Genomic DNA, 27,542 nt, shown 5'->3' on the forward strand with positions numbered 1-27,542 from the left:
GACATTTTTTAGTAGCAGTATGCACAAAATGTGTCTGTCTTAAATATATTGATAATGGGTTGAGTGCAGAGGACCTCTTGTAGTTGACTATATGTATTTTGTGGTCACACCCTTATTGCACCCCCGCCTAATGGTTTTAAAAAATAGTGGTGAGCACAACTTTCCCTTATTTGTTATATATATATATATATATATATATATATATATATATATATATATATATATATATATATATATATATATATATATATATATATATATATATATATATACTATATATATATATATATATATATATATATATATACTATATATATATATATATATATATATATATATATATATATATACTATATATATATATATATATATATATATATATACTATATATATATATATATATATATACTATACTATATATATATATATATATATATATATATATATATATACTATATATATATATATATATACTATATATATATATATATATATATATATATATATATATATATATATATATATATATATATATATATATATATATATATATATATATATATATATATATATATATATATATATTCGGTGGGACCGAAACGTCGGATATGACAAGATCAAGTTCCATCGGATTCTGTTTTCCAACAGGCAAGTGGTCTCCCTGGGAATCAGTTACAAGCTTAATTTCATAAAGTTGCCAAGCCACCAACATGTCAAGGTAAACACTTTACTGGTCATATTATTCATAGGTTGGCACTTCCCTGCTTGGTTGTTTATCTTGAGAACGGCATCTTCTACCAAGGTATTGATCTCACAGGTTGTAAGTGGCAGACAACACCAAAACCCATTTTAAAACAAAATTATAAATATTTTAAGCTAAATGCCATTTTCTTGCAAAGAAAGACAATAAATATAGGTGGGATGGTGTAGTTTTCCAAAAAATAGTGGCAACCCTATACTGTGGTGATTTTGAACAAAAAGGAGCCCATAAAGTGCCATATTCTGTACTGTTGGACCCCACCTCCATCTGTGGCTGTTTTTCCTTTTATTTGCAGTGTTAGTTGTTCTTTTGAATTGTGATATGATAATTTCTCAGATGCTAACACTGCTCTTTATTTAGAGAATCTGTATATGTAGCCAGATGTGCTTGTTTGATTTAAAAAATGTACATTTCCTTTCCTAAACAAACCTCATAATGTAACAAAAAGCTTCTGATTGCCTTCATGTGGATACAGAGTGATCACTTGTCAGTGTGTGTTTCTCAATGAACAACAGTAACAAATACTCATAATATAATGTTGGCATTACTGCTGACTACATTGAAAGGTAATGAGTCCCCCCCAAAATTTGAGGACCTGCATACAAATTTCCAAATGATCTACTACTAAAGCATGTAATTATGGGTGGGTAGCAATCTGACCTGTTCTGAGAACAATTACCTTTGTGTAACCAATATTAACTACTAAGTATTCCTTGAGCAAATAATAATGTGTTATTGTTTGTTTTTCTACTGCTCTATTGCAGTTATACCTTAGCTACCCTAAGTCCATTGTTAACTGGTGCAGGAAGGTGTAGTGTAGCAATAACTGGGTGCCATAGGCTGGCTCTATTCTAGAAAAAAAAAATCGAATTCCCATCTTTATATTTGAAATCCACTTGCCTTGGCACTGTGTTCTACATTCCTTCAGACCACACAGTGTTTATTCTTTGTTCATTCTTGGCAGCAACAGCCTGAGCAGTTGAAATATTTATTCTGGAGATTCTACTTGGCAAGAGTTGTTGTTTTACAAAAAAACAATTGGTTTAATAAGATATGATCAGCCATCTTTAATTAAATATGCCTATTTTCTATATCTCTTACTTTTTGAAAGAAGGGATAATTTGCTTCTTTATTTTAAAGTGAATGCGGAGCAGTTTCTGAGGCTCTATTTGCTTAGTTGTTGACTAAAAAAACATTTATTTTTTTCATTTTATTAAAATGAACATTTGAGCAGGATGTAGAATTTAACATTATATGGAATTAAAAGCCTTCATGCTTTACACTACCCTGCATGCACATTTTGCAGTTGCAGTTAAGATCTAAACTTTCATGCTCTTGTTTTTAGCTGCTTTCTGTGTCTACTGCACCATACTTTAGAGGTAATGCATGGTGCTCTACTCTTAACCTGAAAGGTGTAGTTATTATTACCTTAATGCTTAAGTAATATAAGTGGATTCATGTGATAAAAGATGCCAAGTGTAAGGAGCTCCTTTGCACACTTTAGAACTCATCCTGACATGGTTAATAATGTGGCAGCTCCTCTGATGCTCGATTGCTGCTAATAAATCTTAGTTTATAAGGCCATTCCTTGCTCAAGCTGGCTCTGTGATACAGAACATGCCTAAGCTTTGTTCCTGTGTCTGCTTTATGGTTTGATCTTGTTCATGACTATGGTTTTTCAATGCTTGCCCTGACCCTTTACCTGATGCCGACTACGGCACTATCTCAGCCTTGTTTGTATTTTGTTATTGAGATTCTCTCTGCCGTGTTCTCGATGGAGACCTGTGTTGGCACTAAAGACTAGTAACACATAGCAACCAGTTTTTGGCTTTTGATAAGATACTAGTAAATTCCTACCTGCTTATTGGTTTTTAGCGGTTTCCAGACCTTGGGTGAACTTTGCTCCTTTAATTGAATTACCCCCAAGGTAAGGTGAGATAGGCAGTTGTTGGGTGAGTTGTTCGTAAATATGCATTTTCATGTAGCACATAGATATGTTTTTTATATTGAAGATTTACATCTTTGTTATTTGGTTCAATGTTTCATATGCAGTTGCTTCCAATTAGTTGATATTAATATAGTGCCAACATGATCAGCAGCGTTATATGAAGATAATATAATTAACATCAGTCTGGTCAAATTTTTAATAGTTCTACAATTTCATGAAATACAGAGGGTTCTACAATAAAGCAACTTATCTTCCTTTTCTGGGAGTTGCTTTGTTTCAGCTCAGGCTTGAATCTCCATCTTTATCTGCAGCACAAATCCATTTTATTTTATTGCACCGGAGAGAAAATGTCCCTGGTATCTTTATCTTGTGAAAAAGTGGTTGTACAGGTATAATCAAAATTTTTTTAATGAAGCCTTTTCTATAGAAATTACATCCCTCCGTTGAATGATCTTTACGTTATGTTTAGTAGGAGAAAGCTTTTTATAAGGCCTGCAATGTAGTACATGTTAGTCTATCTCTTAATACTGAACCAGAGCTTTCAGTTCAGTGTATTTTGCACAGAAAACATTTTATACCTGGATATTTGTGCAGTTGTGGGAACTGGTATTCTGCTTACTGTTTTAAAGTAAAAATTGTACAAGATTTGCAGTAGGGCATTCGTTTAAAGGCAATGATAAAAAAATCAAAAACAATGTTTTACATAGTTACAAAATGCCATTATATTAACCAAAAAAGTGTCATAAAAGATTTTTTATCTTTTTAAAAGTTCACATTTTTCTTTTTAAAGCTTCTTTAAATAGGCAGATACTGTGCCCTGTTTAGAAATATTTAATTTAAATATGTAGATTAAATTGATATTCCCAGTCAGATTGATATCTGAATAATTTTTAAATTTTTAGCAATATACGTTGAGAAATTACTTTCTTTGAAAAATATATATATTTTTTTTTTTTGAGGGAGATCTGATGCATACAAAAGCCTTTCTCTGCAAAAATAAACTCTCTGCATACATAACAAATATCAAAATGAACACGTGATGTTGCCCGTTATGGAAAGAGCTTTTTTTTTTGTTTTTTTTTTTTTACAGAAAATCCAAGATCCCAATCATTCCAAGATAATTGTACTGTTACACTTATATAAAGTGACTTGCTGCTGATAGTCTGGTAAAACACAACCTTCTAATCCTGTCATGGTTTTACCATCTATTTTCCTATATTCACTATGTGATTGTCACAGGAAGCCATCTTTCTTTGCAGAGAATTGTTCATTTGCACTCACCTCTAACTGATACTTTTTAACCATTTGCTTAGGAGTATGGAATGTAGGGATCAATGTAATGACAATGACAATTTTTATTGTAGGAACACATTTTTCTCTTTATTCAGTAAAAGTGATCATGGAGACCCACCATAGACAGAATGTAAACCTACTTTGGGTCCTAACCCCAAGAATACTTACCTGCTCTAAATATGAATTCAGTGGGGTTGTTTCATTGCATTTTTGACACATGCCCTATTTGATTCATGTTGAAAATAGGTATATGTTCCCCCTTTAAATATGGCAGACCACTTTATCTTCCTTCTCAATTTACTGTAATAATTGAATTATTCATTTACATGTACACAATAGCTATCCTATGTAAATACCATTTCTTGGGGGAGTCTAATCCAATTAATCAATATTTCTTATGTTGTATGCATTGTTTTGCTATCCGCTTGAAAATGAGGACTTGTAAATCATTGTGACATGAAAAATGTTTATGAATAAAGTACCAGAGAAAATTACATTTTCTCCCTCTTGAGGCCAGAGCTTTTGAGAGGGTTTACTATAGCTTACAGTACATAATTAGCAGTTATTTTGCTATAGCTAATACAGGTATAGGATCCCTTATCCAAAAGCTTTTAATTACTGGCCATGTCCAATGGAGTACATTTTAAGAAAATTATTCTAATTTTCAAACATAATCTCCTTTTTATCTGCAATAAAAAAACCGTGCCTTGTACTTGATAGTAATTAAGCTACAGGAATTCAAATTGGATGCAAAATAAGCCTATTTTTTTTTTTATGTTTATCAAATGTATTATGCACTTGAGGAAGGCTGGTGGGGCCAGAACACGTAGAGCTTCATATTCCTGCAATTAAAACCACTATGGTGAAGTAATATTTTCTCTTTTTAATTGTCATATGGTGCAAATGCCAAACTGTCCATCTGCATACAGTGTGATATAGAATGTTGAATGGTAAAGGAGGCTGATGAATGTTGTTTTTTTTTTTTTTTTTAAAGGAGCCAGGATACTGGGTAAAGGTTCATCACCTAGAATATCAAGATGGAGGTATCTTAGACCCTGATGATGTTTTGGCAGATGTTGTTGAGGACAAGGATAAGGTAAAACAGATTATGCTGTCCAATTATTTTATTAAATGTATTTAGTTTGTAGCTGGTCTGATGGTTCCATATTAGTGGCAAAACAATTCTGCTTGGTTTATCTAATATTTAATTATAATATATGTTTTTCAGTAGACCTATAGTATGATTATCTAAATGACCCAAAAAACCCTTTTGCAGAAAATCCCAGGTGCCAAGTATTCTGGATAATAGATTGCATACCTGCTACTAAAAAACAGTGTGTAGATTAAAGGTGTAATGGACAGCCAACTTCCATATCTGTAACAAAAGTATCCATGATATAAGATGTCAGTCTGAATAAAATAATTACACATCAATTGTCAGTATCTAATATATAAACGAGGGCCCAATTCAAAAATAGAAATATGTCATGAGGTGCTAAGGGAGTAATATATATAATCCGTAACTGTCCTCTTAGGTTATGATGTGGTGAACCAGTCAGATGATGACTAGTCTTAATTAGAACCAGAGCTGCTTAGAGCATAATCCACACCCAAACACAATTGCTAGAACTGAGCTTGCGTATGAATCCCTTTGATTATAGAGTGTGATGCAATGTATTGGTCTCTTGCACAAAAATAAAACAGACAATGTTGTGATTTCATTTCTAGTGCAACCACCCTTTGTTAAAGCTGTGCCATACATTAAAGCATATCATGAAACTATGAAAACTTAAACTGAGGCTGAGATTTACTGGATCACCTCAAAAATCTGTTTATGCACAGGGTTGTTGTGGCAGACCACTTATACTGTAGTGCTTTGTCAGTGAAGTTCCTTCACTTTTTAGTTTTTTTTTTTTTTTTAGATAGATCCTTAACTCCCTGTGTAATGCCTGGTTATATAACCAGATAGTGAGCTACAGTGGAGAAGTTTGGGATCAGGAATCTTTATTGTAAGGCTTCACTGGGTTAGGGCACACTATAGACATGTGGGAAGTGAAAAGAATGATGAATGCAAAAATGAATTAAAAAAAAACAGAAAAACTGCTTTTTAATAATTTAAATACAGTGCCAAGTGAGAAAAAAAGGTTATCCAGTACTATTGTGCTTATGTCTGTACTTAAGCTTGCTGAGACTAGTGATTCATTAGCAATAATTGCAGAGCCACAGGATTAAGATCATCAATAAATATCTTTACTCAACCCAAGATTCCAGGAATTTTGTGTTTTCTTCCAAAGATTGCAGAACTTTTTTTTACAGCTGGAAAAAGCAGCATTTACCATATTTGTGATTAATAAATTGCATTGACTGTACAAACTGATGGATACTTTTATTGAGACACCCCAAACTTTAGTGAACATATCAGATCCTTCTTTCAATATTGTTGTCGAACAGTATGGAATTCTTCAGTTTGTAACCATGCCGAGATAGTAGGGTACCAAGTTTTGTGTGCATGCATTAAACTATTACACCTGGGCAGTCCATACATTCTTTAGAGGCCTGTTGTCATAACTTTATTTGACTGAACACACAACTTTAGATTACAAAAATCATTTATAAATTGTGCTATAGCTATCTTTTGAAGCTTTAAATGCATTTAGCAGTTTAATTTAATCAAAACAACCCTGCACACAGAAATCTGTCACTTGAGTTCCAATTTGCAGTGAAGTTTCTAGATGTCAGATTTAGTTTAAAAGTATATGGTCTGTGTTTTCAAGCAAGCACTTAATTCATGACTTTCAACAAACAGCAGGAATTTAATAGTGTATTGGTTTTTAAATCAACTAGACTTTAAAAACAAATGTCGAATAGACTGTGGTGTAAATGTATATTTAATTGATAAACATGAAAGTCTCCATGAAATAAAACACAGATAAATCATTGTGCTTGTGTATTTTTCTGTCATATAGAATGCACCAGCTGTTTTTCTCTGTCCTTCAATGAAGAAGTACATGTAAACATTCGGCCAACTGCATAATTTTCTCTGTATTGTGTGTAGTTGACACTGCAGTTAAATGAGTTCTGTTTATTTTACACACCCACGGGAGGTTTTAAGAAGACTGACTTCATAAGCGCATTCTTTTCATTTTTTTCTTTTTGTGTTTACGAAAAGTCTGCCAGTGTTGTGACAAATAAAGAGATATGGGCCTAGATATTTCAGAACATACTATTGTAAACCCTTTTAAAGTTCCTCGGCCAGAATGCTAGTTTCTCTGAGTTTATTTACTGCAGATTACTGGTATTTTCTCTATCTGGTTGAAACAAAAAAAATTGTTTGAAAACCCATAATTTCTAACTTAATCTCAAGGTGAAGACTCCCACAAACAAAATCAATCCCTAAATTCATAAATAAATAGTAATGGCAAGCACTCAGGGGAAGTTAGTATCTATGCACAGCCATTTCTCAGGGTAAGCATTCAAGCGTGTATTTATTTTATGTAACCTCCACCCATGGAATACCATTGACAACACAATTAACTCAATATGATACAAATGAATATGTTTTGTGTGCAGGTGTGGAGCCTAATAGTTTAATTGTGTTGATGATGTCACTGGTATTCCATTCCAGCTATCAAATAGTAAATTTCCTGGAAGATAATTAATTAATTAATTAAACAAACAAACAAACAAAAATAAACCCTTGATAAAACTAAGTGCAATCAAAGAACCAACCAGCCCTGTAAGACTTCTGATGAAGTGACTCTGAGGTCACGAAACGCGTCAAGCACATATCCCCTGCCCGCTTGTGATTTTAGAAGGATTCTCAATAAAGTATGTACGATTTTATTAAGATGGTTTCCACGTGATGACTAAGTCTGTCCGGTGAAGTCCCTTTCCTGTTTCTTGAAGACTGGTTTTGTCAACCTTTGTAAGCTCTTACATACAGACTTTTTTAGTGCATTTTTAAAAGCAAGCTAAACTCTTAAAAACCCATAGATTGCATTTGCAAAACCCATATATTGCATGGAAATGGCATATAGTATAACACAACTCTAAATATTCATGAGTACAACCAGGTGGAATATAATGGAATCCAGTGTCGGACTGGGACACCAGGGGCCCACCTAAGAACCTTAGACCAGGGGCCCACCTAAGAACCATAGACCAGGGGCCCACTCTCAGTACTATTATTATTTCTCTCCTCACTCAACCTCTATTCTTCTAGTCTCTATTATTTACATACTATAATCTATTATTCCATCTATTTAGCCTCTTTGTTCTCAAAGAAATAGAAAATAGCCATGAAAACAGGAAAAAATGGCCATGAAACAGGCCAATCATTTTGCTGTTGCGTTTAGTTGTGATCAAGCTTGCGTCTCAAACATGTTAAAAAAAAAATAAAATGCCAGAGTGTGTGTTTATATATATATATATATATATATATATATATATATATATATATATATATATATATATATATATATATATATATATATATATATATATATATATAAATGCAAAGATGGACAGCACTCATAAATATTATGCAAAAGCTTGTATTAAAGTGAAAAAAGCATATACATCACCATGTACACATAATGTAGCGACGTTTCGAGCCAATATAGGCTCTTTCTCAAGCCATGTGAACAAGTGTTTTTCACTTTAATACAAGCTTTTGCATAATATTTATGAGTGCTGTCCTGCTGTCCATCTTTGCATTTGTACATAACGAGGGAAGACCGGAAAACCTCAATGGGAGGTGCACCACAGACAATCAAAGAAGAGAACATAGCATGAGTGCTGTTACTAACCAACACAAGTGGAATTATATATATATATATATATATATATATATATATATATATATATATATATATATATATATATATATATATATATATATATAAATGTCGAAAGAAAAAAGATGCACACCAGGGTTTGTGTACAGAAGATTAAAAATCCATATTTATTAAATTACATTAAAAAATTCGGCCAACGTTTCGGTCTGCTCCTAAGACCTTTATCAAGACCATATTTTTAGTAAAAATATGGTCTTGATAAAGGTCTTAGGAGCAGACCGAAACGTTGGCCGAATTTTTTAATGTAATTTAATAAATATGGATTTTTAATCTTTTGTACACAAACCCTGGTGTGCATCTTTTTTCTTTCGACATTTGGATAATTTTGCCCTTGAAGATAGCACCCAGGTATCAACTCAGAATCAGGCATTACGGTGTGCGTTAAGAACTTCTGGACTATATATATATATATATATATATATATATATATATATATATATATATATATATATATATATATATATATATATATATATATATATAGAAAGAAGATCAGCACTCTCTGTAGTTTTGGTGAAAATTGTGTTGATTTATTAATCAAAAATCACATCTTATCCGACGTTTCGGTCCCACATGGGGACCTTTCTCAATATATATATATATATGCCACGATACAAGGCTATAAGTAATTATTTCGGATTCACATTACATGACAGCTCAGAAACCAGGGCAGTTTGTATCACCACTTAAAAAAAACATGACTTTCTGCTTAGCAATTTGCGATAACCCCTAAGCTTAGCCTCTCAACAGCAGCCCAGAACCCACTGAACATGTGCATGTCACTGCCACCGCTAACACAATCCAAGATGTTGAGCTCTTGTGCGCACATTTGAAAGAATGGATCATTAACTTTATAAAGAGATGCTGAACCTTTAGGCTTGTGCAGTATGTTCATTATATAACTCTTTCTATTTTTGTTTTTAGGATTTAGTAGTTTGATTTAAGTTCAGATCTTATAACTCACTTTAGTTACCTCAATGTAAGGATGTCCAGTACATCAGACCATCTGATTACTATGGATACACTTCAGACAAGATGAATTTATATACTTCAGTATCTGTGTCAATCTGCTTCACGAAACACCATCCTTCGTTCAATTTCACCCATGGAGGATTTAGTATAGAGAATGGAAATAAAATATGACCAAGCTGTGGCCTTTCTTGTTTTTATCCATTATTCCAAGAAGAATGCCTGCGAAATTACACTTGGATATTGTTACAACACGCTATAAAAACTATCCGTATAATTTATACCCCAATGCCAAATAAGTTCACAATATGTGTTTTCCTTATAAAAGTTTAGGAATGGTCCTCTGTAATATGTTTCTGACACAGTATTTTATTGTTCCAAACATCTGATTTATACCATGGCAGAAAATTGCTCTAACATATCTCATACCACCCATTAAAGCTCTTAATGTGGAATTGCACAAGACCTTGCAGATTATGTTTTCTAAATTTCCTAGCACTTAAAGAAAATTTGCTGGAGTTTCTTATAAGCAGACTGCTCTATTTCTGACAAAGTTGTTTTACAAATATAAAGGACTTTCTTTCAATGTTACCAGTTTTTTGTATACTGTGGGATCTGCTTTTTTACCGTCATTGCCTGTAATGACACTCAGCTTCTTCAGCAAACAGCCTGTATTAAAGTGAATCACAAATTTGACATTGCTTGATCAAATTTAAAATTCCTGAATTTATAGTACGTTTTTCTGGATAAGGAATTTTTTTTTTATACATTTGTTATACAACTCCTTGCACCCCAATTTGTAATTCAGGAAAATTCTGACTTGTCTTATACTGGCTCCGGTGGATATCAATTTACTGTTTTGAAGTAGGGATCCCAGCAATTATCTTTTCAGAAAATTTATTCTGTAAAAAAAAATTCCTGAATTTATAGTACGTTTTTCTGGATAAGGAATTTTTTTTTTATACATTTGTTATACAACTCCTTGCACCCCAATTTGTAATTCAGGAAAATTCTGACTTGTCTTATACTGGCTCCGGTGGATATCAATTTACTGTTTTGAAGTAGGGATCCCAGCAATTATCTTTTCAGAAAATTTATTCTGTAAAAAAAAAAAAAAAAATTCCCCTCTCCAAAAGAGGCCTAGTTAAAGTTATGATCTGTTTTGGAGAACATTTTGTTCTCCGAAGTATAATGTCAGATTGGCACTTACTGTATGTAATGGCTGTGTTAAAGATTTTTATTTTTAAATCAAATATGTCATTAAATGTGTAGTGAGTCTTTTACTCTCAGACATATTCCACGCTCTGGCGATGACAGTCGCTTATTTATCTTTATTGCCTGTTTGCAGATTGTACTGAAAATAACCATTTTAGAACAGTTGTAATGTTTTCTCTGCTGTGTATAAGTACTTCAGTAATGATGTGCATCGAGGGAAGTAAATATAATAGCAGCATGGTGCATATATGTAGTTGAGGATGTGTAAGCAGCCACTGCGGGCCCATTGCTTTGCTCAGGTTGCATTATATGATCTACTTTTAAAGCAAATGAGACAGTTTCATCCCAATGCATGCTTAATCTAATTCAGAAATAGGCAACTGTTGTCGCTTCAGTTGTTCCCATTGCAACATTAGCAAAGTCAACACTTTTGAAATAGGGCTGCTGAAAAATTTGGACTGCTAAGCCTGTCTTTCCCTTATCCAAATGTTGGGTATCACAGTTAATAGCTTCCTTTTAAGGGCCGAGACACACGGTCAGATTCGGTGAGATTAGTCTCCCGACGACAAATCTCCTCTTCCCAAACTGCCTTCCCGCTGGCTAGACTGTAAATCGCCGGCAGGATGGCACTCTGAGCACTTCGGTTTCAGAAGTTGCCCGAGGTTGCCTCAGGGCAGAGACACACGCTGTGATTCGGGGAGATTAGTCACTCAGCGACAAATCTCCTCTTCTTCGGGGCAACTAATCTCCCCGAACTGCCTCCCCTGCCTTTCCGCCGGCTTGAATGTAAATTGCTGGTAGGATGGCACTCTTAAGCACTGCATTTTCCGAAGTCCCCAAAGTTGCTTCACGAGTAAACCCTCTAGGCAAGTTTTACTTCCAATAAGGGTTAATTATATATAAGTCAAGTAAAATGGAGTCTATGGGAGATGGACTTTCCATAATTCGGAGCTTTCTGGATAATGGTTTTCCGGATATCTGGTCCCATACCTGTATTTCTCAAGCTGTGTATATATTTTCAGAGACTGCAACTAGCATAATAGAAAATAGCAGTTCTATTGCAAAATATGGCGTTCATCCGTTGTGTTTTTTTTGATAAATTCACCATTTATATTACACAGCTTTTTACACTGTGTTTTGGTGTTAATCATTTTACACAGTATGATAAATAAGCCCCTGGTGTTCTATTGGCCAGATGCATTTTCACTCAAATTCACTAAATCAAACCTTCTCTCTTCTGCATAGGAGACATCTTCCGCATGGAACACTCCTCTGCATTATAAATATACAAAATTATGTTTATTATGAACACCCTCTCTAAAAAAAAAAAACAATAACCCAAGGCAGGAAAGTGGGGTAGGGGACCTTGTATAGGTATTTATGAATTATTGTCCAATGCTGGGCAAATGGTTTGTTTATTGTGCTCGCTGTTGAATGCCCATCCCTTTGAGCAGTTACTGTACATGAGTATACTTATTAACACTAAAATGTGGTACAGGCAGAACTAATTGTTGAATGACAAATGCTTTTTTTTTTTGACACTATATGACCCCTGTAAGCTTCTTACTCTAATCTTCTTATTCTATTAGACATTTTTGATTTGCAATATATTTAAAAAAACAAATTAAATATTATTTAAATATATTTTTCCACAATCACTGGATTAAATCATGTCTAGTATTGGCTGGCTCCTTTTCCATAACATAAATCAGTGAGGTCCCAGTTCTTTCCAAGCTGTGAGCTCAAAATGATATACAATAGAGTCCATTGGCAATAAAATATCAGAAATTTCTGGTAATATTTTTGTGTCCCTACATTTAAAAAACCAGTGAATCCGTGTGATGCTGTACTAATGAACCATTTGCTACAACAAAGTTACATTTGAGGTATTTGGAGCACATTTGAAAATATAATGCATGCAAAGTTCTTTAATCTCAGAAACTGTTTGATGGGTGACCTCGTTATTATTTTCATGTAATGAGGAATAATTTATCTGGAATTACAGCCGTTTTCTGCCACAGGGTTGCTTGTAATCTGCCTGCTGTATCATTGCCGAATGAAGCTCTGTTTATTGCAAACTGAATTGAATCGAGCTATCATTATCTTTTACATTTAACTGACATGTTGTTATTGAGTCAACAGATGAGACTTGTTTTATAATTGCCTGAAACCTATCCAAATTCCACACTATACACACGGAGTGTAATAATAAAAGGTTATGTGAAAACATGTCTTGGATCTGAAAATTATGTATGCTGCATCAAATTAAAAACTGTCTAATCTTTATATACAGTAAACTATTGACAGGGGATATTTTGTCTGCTAGGCTAAGACAACAAGTTCAGTTTGTCATGTTATTTTATGGCTTGTTGTTAACCATACATGAACTTTTATTGTTAATGACCTGTTATAGCTCTGTCTACCAAAGAAATGCATTGGTTTGAAAATCCTCTTGCTAATTTGGTTTCTGATAGCCTTATACAATGAACGGTGTTTGGTGGGGTTGAACTAGATATTCTGTTGTTTCCAGAAAGCTTTGGTTTTAAAATAATGATGTTGGATACAACATAAGAAGCTCAAAATGATTTGATTGATGTGAGTAACCCTGCAAATGCAGTTATTGCTTGGAAACTCACAATTGTTTAATTTTAATAATCATGCGCTACTTGTGTACTTCTTACTGCCACCAATGGATAACGATTAGTGATGGTCGAATCTAACCAAAATTCACAAAATGGCAATAAATTTTCCAAATGCTTTGAAGTCAATGGGACACGGACAATTTTTTTCACTCATTGGAATATATATATTTTTTTTTTCGGTGAAACCTGGTGAAAAATTTTGCTCATCACTAATCGAGATTTGTGGTGTTTAGGTCCGGTGTTGACCTAGGCTCAGGATCTCAGCCCCACCCCCTCACCAACTGTCACATGCACAGTACCCCCCCTCTAAAGGCTATAAAAGGTCGAGTTTGTGAGGTTTTTGTATACCTCGAATAAACTCACAACTTGAATGTTTGCTTATTTATGAAAGAACTGGATTGTAACTCGTGTAACTATTGAGTTTTTGGCAAAAAAACTCAAATCACTCGAATTAATTGAGCTTTTGATCGAAACCACCAAAAAAAAACCCCGAACATCTAGAAGGCTAGAAACCTTTTCAAATTGTTCAAGAGGCCTCTGCCATTGACTTTTATTACATGACCTTGACAGGTTTTAGCTGTATTTTCGGATCTGAGCTATTCGGTTTTTAAAAACCCTAAAAATTATTTTTCTTCTTTTTAACCCGAAAATTACAGTTTTTATTGAAAACTCGAATTTTTCTTTAAAACAATAACTCAATCTTTGATAAATAACCCCCTAATTGTTATTTATTTGGTTTGGGGCATTTTATTTCTGTATAAGCACTCAAGTCTGCCCCCTAAATCTTCTGCCCTACACTCTGGGCTTTGGGTGTCTAAATACAGCCCTGGTGCTTGCCACCTAGGCTCTAAACAAGTACAAATTAAATATGGATACTAGACAGGAATTCATCTTAGAGAATGCAAGACACATAATGCCTTAAATGCAGATATAATACTTGCTTTGGAAAGCTGATAGCAAAGAAGCCATGTGTCAATCTGTACAATTTCTCTTTCAGGTTTAGTTCAGTTTGTAGTCACATTTATCAAACATGGCTGATTTATTATTATGACCTCCAAATGCATTATTTATGTTAATATGTAATTGCTGGTGTCTGAGCTTTTCCATTTTTTCGTTTATATAAATATGTTAATTATTGATCTTTAGTGATAGATTATACACCCCAAAGGCACTCATCAAATTATACAATTTAGATCTAGATTTGCATACTGCTACTCATATGACCCAGACATCTTACTCAACCATTAGGAGGTGCCTGCAGTACCTTAGGGCAGGAGGTATGAAGTGCTGTTATCTGCAGCATTGGATTGCAGAAGATGTAGCTCATTGCCTTCTGATTTGGTACAGTTAGCATAATAACTATTGCTGATTATATACATAAATGCTGTAGTCAGAGCTGTCTAATTATTACATTCCAATGAGTTATATGAATACATAATCAATAATCCTCCAATCACCCCGAATGCTGATAGTTGCCTAACAAGATATTTGAAAAGTGTGAAGGGAAGTACTTAGATTCAGAATTTTCCTTAAAACCTAGTTAAGCTAAATCAACATATTTCCACTGATTAGCTAGTGTTGAGTACCAAGGGAAAAAACGTTAATTTGACCATTTGGGAATGTAGCAGTTCAAGTTTGGGTTAATTATATTGGTGCCACGGCAAAATCTAAAACTTTATAGAGAGAAATGCTTTTAGGAACAGAGACCTTAAATTACACAAATCTTTGGGAATTTATGCATTGTAGTTTTCTCTTACCTATGTTGAAAAATAAAGTGTGTGTATATATATATATATATATATATATATATATTGTAAGAGTTTGGGTAGCTGGGATCAGTTTTCCTGGGGTAACAAACACAGCCCACGGCACAAGCACAACTCATGAGAGAATAGTCTCTTGCTGGCAGTTTATTGTCTCTTGCAGAAAAAAATAAACAAAACAAACAATTCAAAATAAAATCCTTGCCACTTAATGGGCTTCTAACTAATACAGGTCAGTTTTCCTAACTAACCAGGAGAAGGCCTACCGCCTGTCTCCCCAAAACAAAGAACATACAGGAAGATATAAAATCCCAAACCTTTTGGTGATTTCAATCCCTCTCACACAGGCAGCTTTCCTGTGTCTTTTCCCCAGCCAGGAACTCTCCACTCTGGCTTGAGCTGTTTTTTTAATTAACCACCTGAAATACATCAGTACAACTCAAAACACCCGGGCTGGACTAGCAGTCCCGGAACCACTCTGTTAGGAACCTGGGGCATAAATAAGCTCCGTCCTGGACTTTCCCAGGTATCCTAGTAGTGACCTTACCACATACCCCCCCTCCTTGTTTCAACCCAATGGTTGGAACAACTGAGCCCCAACAGGAATGAACCCGGGACAGGGCATCAACATTGCCCATTTCTGACCCGGGCCTATGTTTCACTGTGAAACAGTAGTCCTGCAGCGTGAGGAACCAACGATTCACTCGTCTATTGGTCTCCTTCTTTTGGGCCATCCATTTTAGAGGTGCATGGTCAGTAATAAGGTCAAATTTTCTGCCTAAGAGGTAATACCTTAAGGCGTCTAAGGCCCACTTTATGGCCAAACACTCCTTTTCAATCGTGGCATACTTCTTCTCACAGTCATTGAGCTTTCTGCTTAAGTACACCACTGGATGCTCTTCCCCGTTATAAAGCTGGGATAATACTGCCCCTAACCCTACATCTGATGCATCTGTCTGGACCACAAAGTCCTTTGAAAAATCTGGGGAATACAAGACTGGTTGTGCACATAACGCATCTTTGAGGGCCTGAAAAGATTTTTCTGCCTCAGGGGACCACTTGACCATGACAGAGTTTTTTCCCTTTAAGTCTGTTAAGGGAGCAGCCAAGGTGGCAAAATGAGGAATAAACCTCCTGTAGTAGCCAGTGATACCCAGAAAAGCTCTAACCTGCTTCTTATTAAGAGGGTGTGGCCACTGTTGAATGGCTGCTGTTTTATTTACCTGGGGTTTTACCACACCTCTGCCAATGGTGTAACCTAAATACTTGGCCTCCTCCAAACCAATGGCACATTTCTTGGGGTTGGCAGTAAGGCCTGCTTTACGGAGGGAATCCAACACAGCCTGAACTCTGTGCAGGTGAGACTCCCAATCTGTACTGTGTATCACCACATCATCTAAATATGCAGCCGCATACTGTTGGTGAGGTCTTAATATTCTATCAATAGCCCTTTGAAACGTGGCAGGGGCATTTTGTAGAGAAAATTATTATCGGCTTGGTCCCTAAGTAAAGCCAAAATTAATTAATTAACCGCTCACCCAGCGCAGAGTAGGACCCAGGTGTAGAAACCCTGGGTCTATCGTTGGAGGGTGCAATTTCACTCGGTGCACAGCATACAAATCACAAACACAGCAATCTTAGTAAAGATGAAGACTCACCGAATTCACAGAGTGGCCCGGGTGCAGCGCCCCGAACCCGTAGCTGGGGGAGTAATATCAATGCAGATAGCGAAGAAGCACGCACTCCATGGACCAACGGATAAAATAAAAGATCTTTATTGAAACAGCTAAAACAATGATCCTTACGCGTTTCGTATCCGTAGATACTTAGTCATAGGCATAATTGAAAACAGCCGTGAGCTAACATTTAAACAGATAAAAAGTATTCATTTACATTGCGAGATTTATGTTAGGTATAGACTTGTATTGCATATCTCGCAATGTAAATGAATACTTCTGAATTTGATGCTAGATTTAAAGCGATTAAAGTTTATGTAAATTGTGATTCATTAACTTATCATTGTTAACTTACCATTATTAATTTTAGTGTTCTATCCACATAAATAATAGATCGTTTTGTGTATAAAAATTGTATAAAAATTATGTTAAGAAATATCATATTAACTGTGATTTATAAATTAACTATTTAATTTGATTTAAGAATATGTACAAAAGCAGAATTTTTCGTTTCAGCTGAAACAATTTTAGGGTTAAAAATTTAAAATTCAAATTTAGGATCACTGATTTATACGTCATATCCTTTTTATCTGTTTAAATGTTAGCTCACGGCTGTTTTCAATTATGCCTATGACTAAGTATCTACGGATACGAAACGCGTAAGGATCATTGTTTTAGCTGTTTCAATAAAGATCTTTTATTTTATCCGTTGGTCCATGGAGTGCGTGCTTCTTCGCTATCTGCAGGGGCATTTTGTAGGCCAAAGGGCATTACTCTGTACTGGAAAGAACCGCCTGGAGTGACAAAAGCAGTTTTTTCCTTGGCCTGTTTCGATAATGGTATCTGCCAATACCCTTTTGTTAAATCCAATGTTGTCAGATAACGAGCAGTACCCAGCCTGTCTATGAGCTCGTCTACCCTAGGCATTGGGTAAGTGTCAAACTTGGATACCGAATTAAGTTTGTGAAAATCATTACAGAACCGCCAGCTACCATCTGGCTTAGGAACAAGAACAATCGGGCTAGACCAGTCACTATTGGACTCTTCAATTACCCCTAACTCAAGCATTTTTGCCACTTCATCAGCCACAGCTTTTCGTCTAGCTTCGGGAATCCTATAGGGTTTGAGTTTAACTCGAACACCTGGCTCAGTGACAATATCATGCTCAACAACGGGAGTCTTTCCTGGGAGGTCAGAGAAAGTATCCCTATTCCTCATTAAGAATTCTTTTACCTCCTGTTTTTGGGAGGTGGACAAATTTTCTGCAATGGTAACCTCAGGGACCAGAGGGGTCTCGTGAGTTACCTTAGAAACAGCATAGGCTGGTACTGCAATCAATGATGTCCTGTCTTTCCAGGGTTTAAGTAAATTAACATGATAAATTTGTTCTGGCTTCCTCTTGCCAGGTTCGTGTACCTTGTAATTTACCTCCCCGACTCTCTCAATTATTTCAAAGGGTCCCTGCCATTTTGCAAGGAACTTACTCTCCACCGTGGGGACCAAAACTAGTACTCTGTCTCCAGGTGAAAAGACACGTATTTTAGCATTACGGTTGTATATTCTTTGTTGGGCAGCCTGGGCTTGGGCCAGGTTTTCTCTTACAATGGGCATAATTGAAGCAATTCTGTCTTGCATTTGTGATATGTGTTCAATTACACTCCTGCAGGGTGTCACTTCCCCTTCCCAGGTTTCCTTAGCTATGTCTAAGAGCCCCCTAGGATGTCTCCCATAGAGTAACTCAAATGGGGAATAACCTGTAGAGGATTGGGGAACTTCCCTAATAGCAAACATAAGATAGGACAAAAGGCAGTATAATATTGCAGAGACTGTGAATTAAAGGGGTAGTTATCCCATAAGAACTGTGCAGTATGGTGGAGGGTGCTCTGGCACAAAATAAAGCAAGAAAAAAAAAAAATAAATAAATAAACAAAACAAACAATTCAAAATAAAATCCTTGCCACTTAATGGGCTTCTAACTAATACAGGTCAGTTTTCCTAACTAACCAGGAGAAGGCCTACCGCCTGTCTCCCCAAAACAAAGAACATACAGGAAGATATAAAATCCCAAACCTTTTGGTGATTTCAATCACTCTCACACAGGCAGCTTTCCTGTGTCTTTTCCCAGCCAGGAACTCTCCACTCTGGCTTGAGCTGTTTTTTGAATTAACCACCTGAAATACATCAGTACAACTCAAAACACCCGGGCTGGACTAGCAGTCCCGGAACCACTCTGTTAGGAACCTGGGGCATAAATAAGCTCCGTCCTGGACTTTCCCAGGTATCCTAGTAGTGACCTTACCACAATAAATATATATATATATATATATATATATATATATATATATATATATATATATATATATATATATATATATATAAAATCAAAAGCCAGCACCAAGAGTCTTGCAGTGTCATAAAAGACCCCTGGTCTTCTGGATAACAGGTCCCGTATCTGTATGTTGAAAGGGTCCTGGTCTTCTTGAAGTATGAAGTATTATCAATTTGGTTACAAAAAATACTAAAATACACATGTTGATGCTTTCAATAAGAAGTATGATGTTTCATATATACAGTGGTGTGAAAAACTATTTGCCCCTTCCTGATTTCTTATTCTTTTGCATGTTTGTCACACAAAATGTTTCTGATCAACAAACACATTTAACTATTAGCCAAAGATAACACAAGTAAACACAAAATGCAGTTTTTAAATGAGGGTTTTTATTATTTAGGGAGAAAAGAAATCCAAACCTGTGTGAAAAAGTAATTGCCCCCTGAACCTAATAACTGGTTGGGCCACCCTTAGCAGCAATAACTGCAATCAAGCGTTTGCGATAACTTGCAACGAGTCTCTTACAGCGCTCTGGAGGAATTTTGGCCCACTCATCTTTGCAGAATTGTTGTAATTCAGCTTTATTTGAGGGTTTTCTAGCATGAACCGCCTTTTTAAGGTCATGCCACAACATCTCAATAGGATTCAGGTCAGGACTTTGACTAGGCCACTCCAAAGTCTTCATTTTGTTTTTCTTCAGCCATTCAGAGGTGGATTTGCTGGTGTGTTTTGGGTCATTGTCCTGCTGCAGCACCCAAGATCGCTTCAGCTTGAGTTGACGAACAGATGGCCGGATATTCTCCTTCAGGATTTTTTGGTAGACAGTAGAATTCATGGTTCCATCTATCACAGCAAGTCTTCCAGGTCCTGAAGCAGCAAAACAACCCCAGACCATCACACTACCACCACCATATTTTACTGTTGGTATGATGTTCTTTTTCTGAAATGCTGTGTTACTTTTACGCCAGATGTAACGGGACGCGCACCTTCCAAAAAGTTCAACTTTTGTCTTGTCGGTCCACAAGGTATTTTCCCAAAAGTCTTGGCAATCATTGAGATGTTTTTTAGCAAAATTGAGACGAGCCTTAATGTTCTTTTTGCTTAAAAGTGGTTTGCGCCTTGGAAATCTGCCATGCAGGCCGTTTTTGCCCAGTCTCTTTCTTATGGTGGAGTCGTGAACACTGACCTTAATTGAGGCAAGTGAGGCCTGCAGTTCTTTAGATGTTGTCCTGGGGTCTTTTGTGGCCTCTCGGATGAGTTGTCTCTGCGCTCTTGGGGTAATTTTGGTCGGCCGGCCACTCCTGGGAAGGTTCACCACTGTTCCATGTTTTTGCCATTTGTGGATAATGGCTCTCACTGTGGTTCGCTGGAGTCCCAAAGCTTTAGAAATGGCTTTATAACCTTTAAAATTGAACTCAGGTGTGATAAACCACAGTTAAGTTATTTTTTAACAAGGGGGGCAATCACTTTTTCACACAGGCCCATGTAGATTTGGAGTTTTTTTTCTCCCTCAATAACGTAAACCTTCATTTAAAAACTGCATTTTGTGTTCAATTATGTTATCTTTGACGAATAGTTAACGGTTTTTGATGAGCAGAAACATTTAAGTGTGACAAACATGCAAAAGAATAAGAAATCAGGAAGGGGGCAAATCGTTTTTCACACCACTGTGTGTGTGTATATATGTGTATATATATATATATATATATATATATATATATATATATATATATATAAATATATATATATATATATATATATATATATATATATATATATATATATTTAAAAACTAGTGGTGAGCACAACTTTCCCTTGTTTGTTATAGTTCTACAAGAGCAGTGACCAGCTCCATGTTGTAGCTCCCACCCCCTCCAACTATAGTCAGGTGATCCCACTGGTGTCTAATAAAAGGGCAGCCAAGTTTGGGAGTTTTACTTTGAAAGCAGCTAGTAAGTTGCAGGTAAAACGTATTCGTCCCTTTTATAAAATGTATAATTAAACCATAGAATTCTTAATGAATCAGATGAAAATTGAGCATAGGACTGGCCAGATATGGGATGACTTTGACGTAGTTGGCCAGATTAAATATATTGCAATATATGGACAAACAATCCCTGTTTTGTTTAAAGGGTAAGGCATTTTTCAGTAGCAGTATGCACAAAATGTCTCTGTCTTAAATGTATTGATAATGGGTTGAGTGCAGAGGAATCTTGTATTTGTCTATATATATATATATATATATATATATATATATATATATATATATATATATATATATATATATATATATATATATATATATATATATATATATATATATATATATATATATATATATATATACATTTATCTTTAATTCATTTTACAAATTAGCAAGAATTCCAGGCCAAGCACTCTAATGTTACTATCTTATATTTTAAGATATGATAATGATACAAACATATTTATATATTGCAGAGGAGTTTACTGCTTACTGTGAGAAAAGTTTTAATTTCCATGGTTAACTAGTATAGGTTTTTCATTCAAAGCTGTTGGATAGTCACCTGTCAGAATACCCAAGTGCCTGTCTGTATAATTACATCAAACTCCAATATGCAGGGTAAGTAAAACCAAAATAAACTCTGTCATCTCTGTAGATGTGTGATTAATGCCTTCCTGTTAATTTGCAGGTAATCAGCCTGTCTCAATCCAGTGCAGCCTGTCTCAATCCAGTGCGCATTGCATTTGACAGTAATAGTTGCTAAACTGATTATATTTAAAGGTTTTAATTTTGGGAGAGTTTTATTCCAAAATGGAAAAAAAAAAAAAAAACATGGGCAGGGTGAAGGGGGCTACAACCCACTTTGGCCACTGATACAGAGCAACGGTATGTTCAAATTACATAAACAATGCCATATATATTTCTTACATGCACTGCTGCTGATACCTCCAGATAGTGGATGTAAGAAATATTACCACCAGTGGCATAGCTAGATGTTACTGGGCCCCACAGCAAATTAATTTGAGGGCCCACAAAATATCCAGAGCTTGTCCTGTTTTACCAATGTATATTAAACGTACTCATTAATTAGGGCCGAATGGGTCGCAGAGCCTGCTTCCTGTAGATACGCCCCTGATTACCACAGACAGGTTTGTAATAATTGCATTAAGCGTTGTACAGAAAGGGGCATATTTATTACGCTGTGTAAAATGAAATTAGCCGGCAAATGGTGTAAAAAGCTGTGTAAAATAAATGGAAAATTTATCAAGGTGTGTGTATGTAAAGGAAACTCGTCTGCACCAACGCCATGTCCCTGTCCAAGATGGCGGCGCCCTGTCCTTCCACGTGGGTCCTGCTGGTCGCAGCGCTTTGACGTCAGCGCCTTCTCGCCCGCTGATTGGACGCTAGCGTCTGAACGGGCGACGACGGAACGCCAGCGTCATGACATCACGTCCATCTTTTGGTGCCAAAGGAGGCCTATTTAAAGCAGCTTTTACATTGCAACATTGCCCAAGTATAGGTTTCACTTTGTGTATTCCTGGGTGTGATTTATAGCCTTGTCTTATTGATTCCTGTGTACCAACTTCTGCCTGTTTATTGTATTGACCCTTTTCTGCCTTGATTGAACCCTTTTCCTGGACCTTGACCATTCTATTGCCGAACCCTCTTGTTACCATGAACTTTGGTCTGACGAACTGCTTCCTCCTTGGTCCGCACTCCTAACTGTGCCTATGGGCCCTTACAGTGCAATTTTATGCCATGCGAACCCACATTTTCTGCTGTAATTTTACATTGCTTCCAGCACAATTTTTATGCCGAAGCCTGGCAATTTGTGGTGTATTATGCCACTGTTGTTTTACACAGCATAATATATATGCCCCATAGTCATATATAAATAAATACAGTTAAACTCTATTTATAGTTTATAAAGCCGGCATTCATGTCAAGAATGGGTGCAGTCCAAAGTGTAACTGCCACTAGAAGAAGTGAAATGAAGTGATTATGTTAAAAAAAGGCTTTTGAATGTCTGCAGTTCAACTGCATCTGAGTTTCATTTAAAATTCATTTGGTAATGTACAGAACCAAAATTAGAAAAAAGTTTTCTCTATCCAAAGATTTATGGGCCTAACTGTGTGTGTAGTATAGTATAAGAATATAATGTAAAAATGCATTTAGCAACTACTGCTGACTTGGAAGGTGCTGGTTTTTATTTGCCTTGAGTTACTTTTATAAATAAATGTGTGGAAATTAAAAAGTGTTTATGGATGACAATTGCAACATTTTGCCATTATAAAAGGGGTCATGATTGTTGAGTGTGAGGGGGAAATGAGGAGGCAAGTGGCTTGAGTTTTTTTGGGATCTGTTTAAGATGGAAACAGTAAGGCTAGAGATAATGATGAAAAACTGCTTTGTTAGTGTAAAGTGGCAAAAGGAATTGAATTTATGTTTGGAAAACAATTTGGATTCAAATTTTTTTTTTTTTTGGTGAAAAAACTCATCCTATTCCCCCGAACTTAAAAAATGCAATTTTTTTTAAAATAAATTTTGATTGGTCATTTTTTCCCCAGAATTTCTAGTTTATGGAAGGTTATGGGAGTTTTTATAAACTCCCATAAACGCTAAATTACACCCTTAATAAATATGCCCCTAAATGTAGGTGTGCCAGTGAAATAAAAATGGGTGATTCTGAAAGAAGTGTTTTGTTTATGTAAATATATGGCGGGTATTGCTATATCCTGCAGAATGCACTGGAAGTTAATGTAGTTTGGAGATGCTTCTTTACTTCATTATTAAGCAGACTTGTATTATTTATTTTATTAATCTTACAAAACTCATTTACAGGTATGGGATCCTTTATCAAGAAACCAGTTATCTAGAAAGATTCAAATTACAGAAAATTCCATCTCCCATAAACTCTATTTTTATCAAAATGTTTAAAATTTTTAAAAAAATTAATTTTTCTAATACTTCATCCAATCATGTTAAAATTAATATCTATTGACATGGCAAAGCAAGCCTATTGGTTATGTTTAATGTTAAAATGATTTTTAGCATAGTTAAGGCATGGTGATCTAAATTATGGAATGGTCCCTTATCTGGGAAAACCCAGGTCCAGAGCATTCTGGTTAACAGGTCCCATACGTATGTAAATAACATAAGTGATGGAACATCTAGAGTTGATAGTAACAAATGACCAAGCAGAATAAATCGGAAAACCCCAAAAGCAATCCGGCACAGCCATGGGTGCTGTATGACATGGTGGAGACTCTGGGTAGTAGCTTTCCTTATCTATTAACAAATGGATCAGACCCCAAGTATAGTGTAAATGTTGAGCACAATTTAGTATAAAAAGTGTGCCAGATCACAGAATTAACTATAATTGCTCAGTCTTGAGCGTGTACATGGTTACGTCTTGTATTTCATTGTCTCTTTTGCATACTTATTGGTTTTATTTAAGTTAGTTGCTTTAACATAGAATTTTTATATATTTGTGCTAATATTTGATAATACAGGGAAAAATGTAGCCTTGGGGCAGCAAAGAAAAAAATCTAATTGTCACTGATAAAAATAGTAATGTCCCTGTGCATCTGAGAACACGAACACCTTCTATAAACGTTACATTTGCTGGCAATTTGCAGATGAGCATATTACTAATTACAGCTTAACTCTATCACCTGCTTTCAAATGAAAGTCCTGTCTTCCTTTGAAACTGTGCTTAAAATATCAGAGATTTTTCTAGTTTCTAAACTTATTAGAAATATTACAATGGGAGCCTGATTTGTTTTTCCCTATTCCATTCTCACAACTTTAGTCTTATGGTTTTCTGTTTGTGGTCATATGTTACTTGTCCTGGTAGAATGTAGGCTATTGTAGGCCATATCATCATCCACCCCCCAGACTATATATATATATATATAGATAGATAGATAATATTGGCTCTGTATAACAATAATAGGTATTATAATTAACAATATATTCCACAGTCTGCAGACCCCCACTAATTTCACAGTTACAAGTGCCCATACAAAGGCAAACATTAATTTGCTGATCTAACTGGGGCTTGGTTTAAGAATCCATTGCCTAAGGACTAGATTAGGCCGTGTCTGATATGGATGTTAATGCTTACTGAAAACAGTAGTGCACATCCAGCTAATACATCAATTCAAATCCCTTTGCTGAAATGGATAATTTGAGCAAATTAGCAGAACTCTTAATGTATTTTTGTTTTGTATGTGAGTAGATTTTGGTCTGCAGCTTAATCTCTGGAATATTTTGCAATGCATTTTATTCTAAATTCACAAAAGTTGTATTAGCAAGTTTCATGTACTGTATATTTAGTCGTTTTTCCCTTGGATTATAATTCTGTCTACTATAGTGTTTTATATAGTTGTGCAGTTCTTACCTAGGCTAACCTGCTCTCTAGTGGAACTAAATTAGGTGCAGGTATGGGACCTGTTATCCAGAATGTTTTGTACCTGTGTTTTTTCCAGATAAATTTCTGTAATTTGGATTTCCATACTTTAAATCTACAAAAACATAATGTAAATATTAATTAAACCCAATTATATTGTTTTGGCTCCAATAAGGATTAATTAGCTGGGATCAAGTACAAGGTTCTGTTTTATAATTACAAAGAAAAGGGACATCATTTTTTAAAATTTGAAATATTTGATTAAAATGGAGTCAATGGGAGATGGCCATCCTGTAATTTGGAACTTTCTGTATAACGGGTTTCCAGATAACAAATCCTATATTGGTATAACCACAAACTTGCTCTTACTCTTTCTTTATTTACATCTGAGCGAGTTGTATTTACATCTGAGCCAATTGTATAATGCTAGTGTATATTTCCATCCTACATTATACAATATTAATAAACCCCTCAGAATAACCCACTTGCTCCCATGAGAATATCTTAATCACATGGACTCCTTGGAAACTTCCTTCATAAAAAGAAATTATATTTGACATACAAGCTGCTTAAAAAAGGTTTGTGTTTATTTTAAAACAGAATTTGGGGTTGTCTTTGTTGTTAGTAAAGATTAAGCACACTTTCATTGAACCTCCTCTCACTTGCTGTTATCCATGGAAGGAAGACATTCTGAAATATTTTATACAGCCGGACATTATGACAATAGACTTTATTTTATGTAATGTACCTTTATCTGTCCTGCAGTTTCATTCAAATGCTAAATCTTAGAAAATATATTTTCAATGCTGTGAAAATTAAAACTGTATTTTAATGTCTAATTTATTAAATGACAAAAATGGCATGTGTCTCGGTATTCACAGTTTTATTGCATTTGCTTAATTTAGTTGGTGGAATATGCATGATAAACCTTGCGTGATAAACTATTCATAGATACAAAAATTAATGCAGTTAATTCTAATGCAAATGTCCTATTATGTAATAAAAATTAGATATATTCTTGAAGGGCAGAATTGGGAAAAGATCAGGCAAAGGTTTGGGGCAAAGTTACATTTCATTAGCCTTACTGATCTGTGGCATGTAGTCTGAAATGACATGTCATTCCATTGCAGTTATGTAATTTTCAGTATTCCCTCTCCTTAATACAAAGTATAAAAAAAAAAAAAAAAAAATCAAACAGGAGCAAAGTCTTTTTTATAATACATTCCATCATCATGTTTAATTTTCATGTACAGCTATGGGACCTGTTATCCAGAATGCTCGGGACCTGGGTTTTCCCAGACAAGGGATCATTCCATAATTTAGATCACCATGCCTTAACTATGCTAAAGATCATTTAAACATTAAACAAAACCAATAGGATTGTTTTGCCATGTCAAAAGATATTAATTATAATTTGATTGGACATTTCTGTAATTTGGATCTTCATACATTAGATCTACTTGAAGTCATGTAAACATTAAAACATTTGTATTTTAAATTAAAAAAGTCCAACCAAACTAGAATCAACGATGAGACCTTATTTATTAATAAAAAAGCGCGATTTAATTGGATTGTGGACAAACTTCATAAAATCGAGAGAAAATCTGAATTGTACAATTTTCCCCAAATAGCTCTTTTTTTTTTTCAGGTTTTTCCCCCGAAAACCTCAAATTTTTCAGATTTTTGTCAGAAAAGT

The 27,542-nt window shown here is 35.1% G+C and overlaps 1 protein-coding gene across 6 annotated transcripts in view; it reads left to right on the plus strand.

Annotated features, from left to right (window-relative positions):
- LOC108701460 (partitioning defective 3 homolog B) overlaps window positions 1–27,542 on the plus strand; it is a 653,761-nt gene that overhangs the window by 31,390 nt on the left and 594,829 nt on the right. For all 6 annotated transcript variants that reach the window (XM_018236176.2, XM_018236179.2, XM_041576955.1 and 3 more), the window contains exon 2: window positions 4,996–5,097. In XM_018236176.2, coding sequence (XP_018091665.1) covers window positions 4,996–5,097 — 102 coding nt within the window. The remainder of the gene's footprint in view (window positions 1–4,995; window positions 5,098–27,542) is intronic.

This window comes from Xenopus laevis, chromosome 9_10L (assembly GCF_017654675.1).
Source record: "Xenopus laevis strain J_2021 chromosome 9_10L, Xenopus_laevis_v10.1, whole genome shotgun sequence".
In the NCBI taxonomy this organism is placed as follows: domain Eukaryota; kingdom Metazoa; phylum Chordata; class Amphibia; order Anura; family Pipidae; genus Xenopus; species Xenopus laevis.